This window comes from Kogia breviceps, chromosome 8 (genome assembly GCF_026419965.1).
Source record: "Kogia breviceps isolate mKogBre1 chromosome 8, mKogBre1 haplotype 1, whole genome shotgun sequence".
In the NCBI taxonomy this organism is placed as follows: domain Eukaryota; kingdom Metazoa; phylum Chordata; class Mammalia; order Artiodactyla; family Physeteridae; genus Kogia; species Kogia breviceps.
In genome coordinates, this window is record NC_081317.1 from 12363841 (window position 1) to 12372352 (window position 8512).

The following is an 8512-nucleotide window of genomic DNA, read 5'->3' on the forward strand; positions in this document are numbered from 1 at the left end:
TAAGCCTATGCGCCACAACTACTGAGCCTGCGCTCTAGAGCCCATAAGCCACAACTACTGAGCCCATGGGCCCCAACTACTGAAGCCAGCACACCTAGAGCCCATGCTGTGCAACAAGTGAAGCCACAGCAATGAGAAGCCCACACACCCCGCAAGGAAGAGAAGCCCCCACTTGATGCAACTAGAGAAAGCTCGCGTGCAGCAACAAAGACCCAAGTCAGCCTTAAATAAATAAATAAATAATTTTTAAAAAGGGAAGTAGACACAAATAAATAATACTAAGAAAGAAAAAGGGGACACAGTCACCAAAACAGTAGAGATTTTAATAATCTTAAGAGACTATTATGGACAACTTTATGCCAAGAACTTCCTATAAACATATAATTTACTAAAACTCACTCAAGAACAAAAAGAAAATTGGGGAGTTCCCTGGTGGCCTAGTGGTTAGGATTCTGGGCTTTCACTGCCGTGGCCTGGGTTCAATCCCCGGTCAGGGAACTGAGACCCTGAAAGCTGCATGGTGTGGCCAAAAAAGAAAAAAATAAAAAAGTATTCCTATTCACCAGCAACCAAAAAGAACACACAATTTTTAAAAAGATATAAACTTAAAACAATGAATCTTGTATAAAATAATACAGAATATATTTATGACCTTAAGGTAGGGGAAAATTTCTTAAAAAGGAAAAAAAGAGCACTACTCGAAAAAGACTGATAAACTGGTCTACATTAAAATTAAGAACTTCTGTTCATTAAAAAAACACTGTGAAAAGGCAATTATTAACAGCAATTCATATATATATGCATAAGTCTTATCTTTAGAATACATTAAAATTCTTACAAGTCAATTTTTTTAAATGGGCAAAAGACTGGAAAGAGGATATCCAAATAACCAATAAACAAATAAAAGGCGCTCACCATCATTATCCATCAATGAAATATAAATTAAAACCATAATGAGATATAACTGCACACCCATCAAAATGGCTAAAATTAAAGAGGCTGACCATACCAAGTGTTCACAAGCATACAGTGGGTATTTAGCAAATAGAAAGCTAAAACACTCTGGGAAGGAGTGTAACCTGACATGACTACTTTGGAGAAATGTATGTTCTGAAACTGAACTGAAACTGAATATATGCATAACCAAAGGCTCAGCAATCCTCCTCTTGGTATACACCCAACAGAAAGGCAAACATATGGGCACCAAAATGCATGTTCATAGCAGCATTATTTATTTTAGGTCAAAACTGGAAGCAATTCAAATATCCATCAACTATAGAAAACACACATAAATCGTGGTATATGCATCACTCGGGTACTGTAAAGAAATAAAAATGTACCAACAACTACTACAGGCAACAACATGTACAAATCTCACATGAAGATTGCTATCAAAAGAAGCCAGGGGCTTCCCTGGTGGCACAGTGGTTGCGAGTCCGCCTGCCGATGCAGGGGACACGGGTTCGTGCCCCGGTTCGGGAAGATCTCACATGCCGCGGAGAGGCTGGGCCCGTGAGCCATGGCCGCTGAGCCTGTGCTCCACAACGGGAGAGGCCACAACAGTGAGAGGCCCACAAAGCACAAAAAAAAAAAAGAAGCCAGGCATGAAAGAGTACATCTTGAGTTCAAAAAGGGCAAAACAAATCTGTGGTGGTGAAGTCAAGAGAGGGGGCTGTCTTTTGAAGGGTGACAACTGAAAAGGACATGAGGGAAGCTTCCAGAGTACAAGTGACGTTCTATATCTTAATCTGGGTGAGGGTTACATGGTTGTGTTCACTTCGTGAAAATTCACTGAGCCATACACTTACAATTTATGTACGCACTTTTCTGTGTACATCGCTCAAAAATTTACTTTAGTAGAAAACATCATATACAAAAGTGACAAAAATGATGATAGCCTAGAAATAAATCTGATTAAAGAACTGTGCAAGATCTTTATGGAGAAAACCTGACAATATAAGTTTCATAGAGAAGAGCAAAAGGTCACGAAGAAGAAAAAGAAAAAGCTAGTGTGTTCTGAGGGGAAAGATTTGTACCACTAGATTCAAGACTTGTGATTCAGGCATTAAGGAATTTAGGGCAGGGAGAGATGAGTAGTTCAACACATCAAGAACTCAGATATAAATCATACATATAAAGAAACCTGACATATGACAGAGGAAGCATTACAAACCTGGGAGTAAAGAAGGGCTACTCAATAAGTGAGGTTGACACACTTATTACCCATTTTAAAAAGAAAGAAAATTAGATTCCCTACCTCACATCATATTCAGAAATAAATTCCATATGGATTAAAAACCCAAATGTGGGAAGTAAAAACCTTTAAAAGATTTAGAAGAAAATACAGAAGAATAGCTTTATGACTTTCAGATAGCTGAGGGTTTGTTAAATAAGACAAAAAAAGCACATATGATAAAAGAAAGAACTGAAAAATATGACTACATTGAAACTTATGTTCAATGAAAGACATCATAAAGTAAAAAGGCAAGGTAGATACTTGCAACATATACAATCAACAAAGGATTAGCATTCCTAATATAGAAAGAATCCAATAAATCTAAAGGAAAAAGTCAAACAACCAACTTAAGAGGCAATCAAAGAAGACAAAAACTGAATAGCCAATAAAATATGAAAAGATGCTGCTTACACGCTGCAGCTAACATCTAGTGCACTAGAAGACTGCAATGCTGTGGACATCAGGAGACCTGGATTCCCGTTCTGCCACTAACTCGACGTGATCATGGGCAAATGTCTTACGTAGGGACCTCAGTTTCCTCATTTGCAAAATGGTGAGATCTGTGCTTCACTAGGTAATTAGAAGAATTTCTTCACTGGATAATTACAATTCCTTCAATGGATAATTATGAGGATCAAATTAAATTATTAAATGTATGTGAATTTAAAAAAATATAACGCAACCTATAGATCAAAAGTTATTAACTGAATATAAGGCTTCTATGCATTAAAGCTCTTTTGGCAACTTGTTAATTTTCCTATTAACAGAAAAGGAAAAGGTCTGTATGAAACCATAAAAGAAAAGCAGTGGGAAAAATATTCAGTAGGGTATTTCAAGCACCATCCTTAGTTGTGGACTCCCTGACCCACCACTGCAAATAGCAGGTCTGCTTGACAATCTTCTGTCACTCATTCATTCCTTCAACAAAATTTTTTGATACATACTATGTGTCAGGCCCTGTTAGTTGCTAAACAAAAAGACATAGACCCCACAGGGTCCAGTATGGAAGACATAACAAACAATAATTAACTAATTAATGAGTGCTGTGCTTAAGTACATCAAAGGTAAAGTAACAGTGTGCACAAATGCAAGTAACAAGGGAGCTGACCCAGCCTAAGAGGTCAGGGAAGGCTTCCCTGAGGAAGCGACATTTAAGCTGAGACCTGAGTTCTATCAAGGTCTCATTCTTGAATGACACAAGCCATTAAGATCATCCATCGGGCTTCCCTGGTGGCGCAGTGGTTGAGGATCCGCCTGCCGATGCAGGAGACATGGGTTCGTGCCCCGGTCCGGGAAGATCCCGCATGCCGCGGAGCAACTAAGTCCGTGAGCCATGGCCGCTAGGCCTGCGCGTCCGGAGCCTGTGCTCCGCAAAGGGAGAGGCCACAACAGTGAGAGGCCCGCATACCGCAAAAAAAAAAAAAAAAAAAAGATCATCCATCTAAATCCACGGCTCTAATAGCTCCTCACCCAACAACCTTCTGCTTTTAATATTATTTCCAACACAGATCTTCCTATAAGAAGAAGGCAGGTTGATCCCTACCACAAGTATTCTGATTTGCTTGGCACTGACACCTCTAATTCTAAATCTAAAAGAAATCAGGCATTTTCTGAGCCATAATAACACGAGAGGCGGCATGGCAATGACAAAACAGGTTCTAATACCATCTCTGTCACTGTGACCTTTTAAGCCAATCAACAGAACCACCTGAGATACCATTTCCTCATGAGGCATGGGGAGAAATTCAGAACATCTCTGAGATCCCTTCCAGCTATGATAATTCAAGGGCTAAATATAAGACAGGGGTGAGGAGGTCATGCCTCTACCTTTGGCTTTCTTGGTAGCAAAGTGACGGATTGGTCCAGCTGGACAGGCCAGGTATTGCCCGTGGTCATTCTGTCTTCCACTCACTGTCCTCAGCGTAACTTCTGAAACAGGTCTGGTCAAGGCTGCAAGGGAGTTGCAAAAGGCAGGGTGGACCAAGCGGAAGCACCTTACACCCAAGGCCATGACTGAAGACAATTCTTGTGAACACCCACTAAAAAGAACAAGACAAAAGGGAGATCAGAGTAAAACAGACCCTATTACAACTTCGGAAAACAATCTGCACCAGTTAGCAAGCAAATCCTATCAGCAGAGTCTATCAATCAGTTTTGAGTATGTGCTAGGTAACTTAAATACATTATCTCTAATCCTCCTCCCAACATCTGTACAACTTAATATGATTAGCCCCATTTTATACTACGAAGAAACTGAGGCTCATGGAGATTTAAGTAACCTGCTCACAGTCTGTATGTAGGACTCCAAATCGCCATGCTCTTTCCACTACAGCAAATGCCCCTTAGCACACAGGGAACAGTTAAGTAAATGTAGAGCAGACTAAATCCTTAATGATGGTAATTAAACCCTTATAGGAGAAAAGGCACAAAATCTTGATAAAGTTATACTATAAAGAGGAAGGGCAGAGCACTGGAAGAAGACTTTAAACTAAATAAAATTATTTCAATAGGCATAAAATGACTGGAAAATTCACACAACAGCATTTAATTAAAATTTTCTTTGGTTCCTTATGCACCGATTACCAATTAGAATGCACTTTACTGTGAGTCTGAAGCACGGCTGAGGTTTGAGGTCTCCCATGTTGTAGAACTAAAGCTCTGGGAAATGCCACCCTCCTTGGTGTTAACGCAAGTTACACATTATACTTCTGAGGGCTTTGACCATGGAAAAGATGCTAGAGCCTACAGCTACCTCTGGGATAGAACACAGTTCTAGCTTACTGGCAAATGTAGCATTAATAGCTTCTGCCAGAATCTGGCTATTATTACTCAGCTAAAAATTAAGCACAATTAGTATCAAATACCTGGAAGCTACCGTCTTTGAAAAACAGCCCCATACCTCATTAAAAAAATAAAAAATCTCATCCTAAAATTTTGATGCAGTATAACAGACTGAATAAGAGCATGGGATTTGCAGCCAGAACACTTGGAATCCAATCCCGTCTCCACCACTGACTAAACAACAAAGATTGGGCTAGACAACCTTTGACCAAATGCCCCTGAACGTCTCTGCACCTTGATTTCCTCAACCGTAAAATGGAGATAATTATAGTTATTTCCTAGGTTTGGGAAGAATAAATAGGTTAATATAAGTAAAATACTTGGCACAGTCTCTAGCAGACAGCAGGAGTTTCCCAAAAGGGTACCTATTGACAGCTGTCACCTTTCCTTTCCAAGACTTCCATGCCAGGGTCGGACACAACAAAGAAATCGTACATGTCATTACTAAAGTACAAGGAAGCCTAGAGTCAGTCACATCTAGAAATAAATTTCAACTTTGGGCAATTCATTCCACTTACTGGGCATCATGTTCTCCATTTGCAAAATGAGAAAAATAATCCTGTTCTTAAAGTAAAATGAGATAGTGAGTGCATATTAAAAACCTAGTAGAGTGCCAGGAATATAGTACCTGTTCAATAAAAGCTGGCTATCACTATCACTATTTTTTTAAAGAAAAGCAAATGAGTTGCACAAAGGCAAATAACTTCTCCTGATGGAATTTTTAATAGCAAGAGATGCGAGATGTCAGTGATCAGTGTGTGGACGTCAGTAGACAGAGCTAGATTAAAAAAATAAAAAATGTTTCCCCTTTTACATTATTAATACCTACTATTAATGGAGGTCAGGCCTGGGTGGCCTGCTTTATCCATATTATTCATTGAATCCTCTCAAAAATGCCACAAAGAGAGTATAATAATCTTGTTTTTATAGATGTAGAAGCTGAGGCTCAAAGAGACTGTCACTGACCAAGGACATGGAGCTAATAGTTCTGCCCTGTAGCAGCAAAACTGTTCACAGAAATGTGCCTCTAAGTGAGGTTTCTATATCTAGGTTTTTGCCTAATACAGCCAATGCCTAACCCACACTTATATCCAAATATGGCTGTATAATATAGTGTGGGTTTTTTTAATCTACAGGGTCTCAATCTGGCTGTTTCACTAAGACAGGTTTCCTGGTATTTCTGTTGCAGGTCATAACCAATCCACAAAGCAACAGGAAATCAAAATGGGTTAGAAATAAACAACCTTTGACAGAAAACTCACCCAAAAGCAGACCCGGTACACGTGAACCGGAAGATGACTCTATAAATAAACCACACTGCTGAAATGCTTAAGGCCTAGATTTTAATTGCACAGAAGTCAGGAAACTTCAAAGTGGAAGGTCAATAAAGGCAATCCCTTGGACCCTTTACCTTAAGAACATGCATATTAACACTCAGTTCAGCAAAGAAGTAAGGTCGAGGAAAAGAACCATTATGGGAGCCCAAGTATTATACAACAAAATTAACCTACACTCAGAAAACAAAAATGCAGCAGGAAATATCTGACCTTTGGATGCGGTCTTGAACTGGAATCTCAGTTTGCCCATTTACTAGCTGTGTGACCTTAGGGAGATCATCAGTTTCTCTGAGCTACAGTTTCCACTGCATCTTTCTCATGGTGATATTAATGAGACTTTAAAAAGGTAATTATAACAATAATAATGAAACAATAGCTTATAATCATATAGTGGTAACTATGTGCCACAAACAATTCTAAGTGATATATTGCATATATTAACTCATTTGATCTTCATGACAACCTAGGAGATACGTACTTATTATTATACTCATCTTACGGATAAAGAAACAGAGGCACAAGATAAATAATTTGCCCAAGATTTTATTTCAGGCACTTTTGTTCCAGAGTCTGTGCTCTTAAACACTATCCTAGATTGTGTACATAAGGCAGTATAATTACTGGCATTATTTTCCCAACTGTTGAAACATTTTAAAAAACTACTTGAAGCACATATTCTTTATTCAAAGTCAAGGTTCTCAAAACTTGAATTTTCCTATTTTTTCATAGAAGGTGAACTTTAATTTTGTAAAGAAATAGATGAGGAACACAAAGTCCTGGTTTATCCACTGTCCCAGCAACCTCTACCAATCCAGCTGTATATTAGCTTATGATATGCAGACTTTTATAAATGTGGGTGTGCACACACGCAGGCCCTTGTTGTATATAAAATACTTTCATGTGTTAACCTGGTTCTCACAGTCACCAGGGTTGTGATAATCACCCACATTTTACAAATAAGCAAATTGATCTTTCGTTTCCTTGAATACTCTTCCTGCTCCAGGGTCTTCAAAAATACTGTTGAATCTACTTGGAATGATCTTCCCTCACCTCTTTAATGAACTCCTCACACTTTTCTTTCAGATTTCAGCTTAAGCATCACTTCCTCAGAGGATGCCTTCCTTGGCTATCTCCTCTAGCCCAATAGGTCAAATGTCCTATAGCCCACTTTTATAGCACCCTGTACTTTTTCATAGCACTTAACAATACCAGTTTAACAATACCAGTTAATATTTGTGTAGTTATTTGATCATTGTCTAATTCCCTCCATAAGACTATATGCAGTACAAGGACTAATCTATGGTTGTCTTGTTCACGGCTGCATCCCCAGAGTCCTGAACATAGGAGACACTGAATAAATGTAAAGAATCCACGAGCGAAAATCTATAAAGATTAAGTCCTTCCTCAAGGTCACAATGCTGGCACCAAAACTGAAATCTAAGCCTCAGACAGTAGGTCCTAGGCTCTACTTCCCACTACTTCCATTATCTCTTGGTCTGCCAGATTTTTCACTTAGAGATAACAGGGCATGTTCTCTAAATTCAGTGCCATGTGAAGGCATTTATAGTATCTGAGCCTATGCAGGATCATGTCCCTGGCACAGCCAAAGGAAGGATGAAACGCTTTAACAAGTGGAGAAAGAGCTTTTGCCTAAGAGCTAGGAGGGCTGGATTCCAATATTCCTATCTCATCACTCCCTGCCAGCCATCCTTGTTAGATTCATAACTACCTTGTATTCAAAAAGCACTTGTGTAAGCTCTGCTGATGACCTGAGACTTGTATCAAGTCATTTCTTCTACCTAGGTTTTCCTTCCTCAACTATAAAATGAAGGGGGTCAGACCTGGTTTTCATTCTTCCTAACTATAAAGCTCTCCAAGATTCTGAGAATGTGAGAGAGTGGGGTGACAGGAAAAAGACATCAAACTTAGAGAAGACCTGGGAAAGAGTGCTGGTTCCAGCACTTCTTAGGTATGTGACCTTCGATAGGTCAAAATCTCTGGGCCTCCATTTCATCTGTAGATGACAATAATATTTATCAGGGTTATCAGGACGATCGAATAAGATAAGAGCTGCAGAAGCACTCTGTAAATATAGAAG

General features: G+C 39.2%; 1 protein-coding gene across 3 annotated transcripts in view; it reads right to left on the reverse strand.

The window, feature by feature from the left end:
* Nucleotides 1–8512, reverse strand: part of MRRF (mitochondrial ribosome recycling factor) — a 56196-nt gene that overhangs the window by 46786 nt on the left and 898 nt on the right. For 2 of the 3 annotated variants that reach the window (XR_010841868.1, XM_059073162.2), the window contains exon 2: nt 4064–4275. Coding sequence is in view for 2 of the 3 variants with exons in the window: in XM_059073162.2 (XP_058929145.1) it covers nt 4064–4247 (184 nt within the window). In the remaining variant the exon portion in view is untranslated. Of the gene's footprint in view, nt 1–4063; nt 4276–6624; nt 6643–8512 lie in introns of those variants that run through there. The other variant, XM_067040786.1, reaches the window with a different exon arrangement.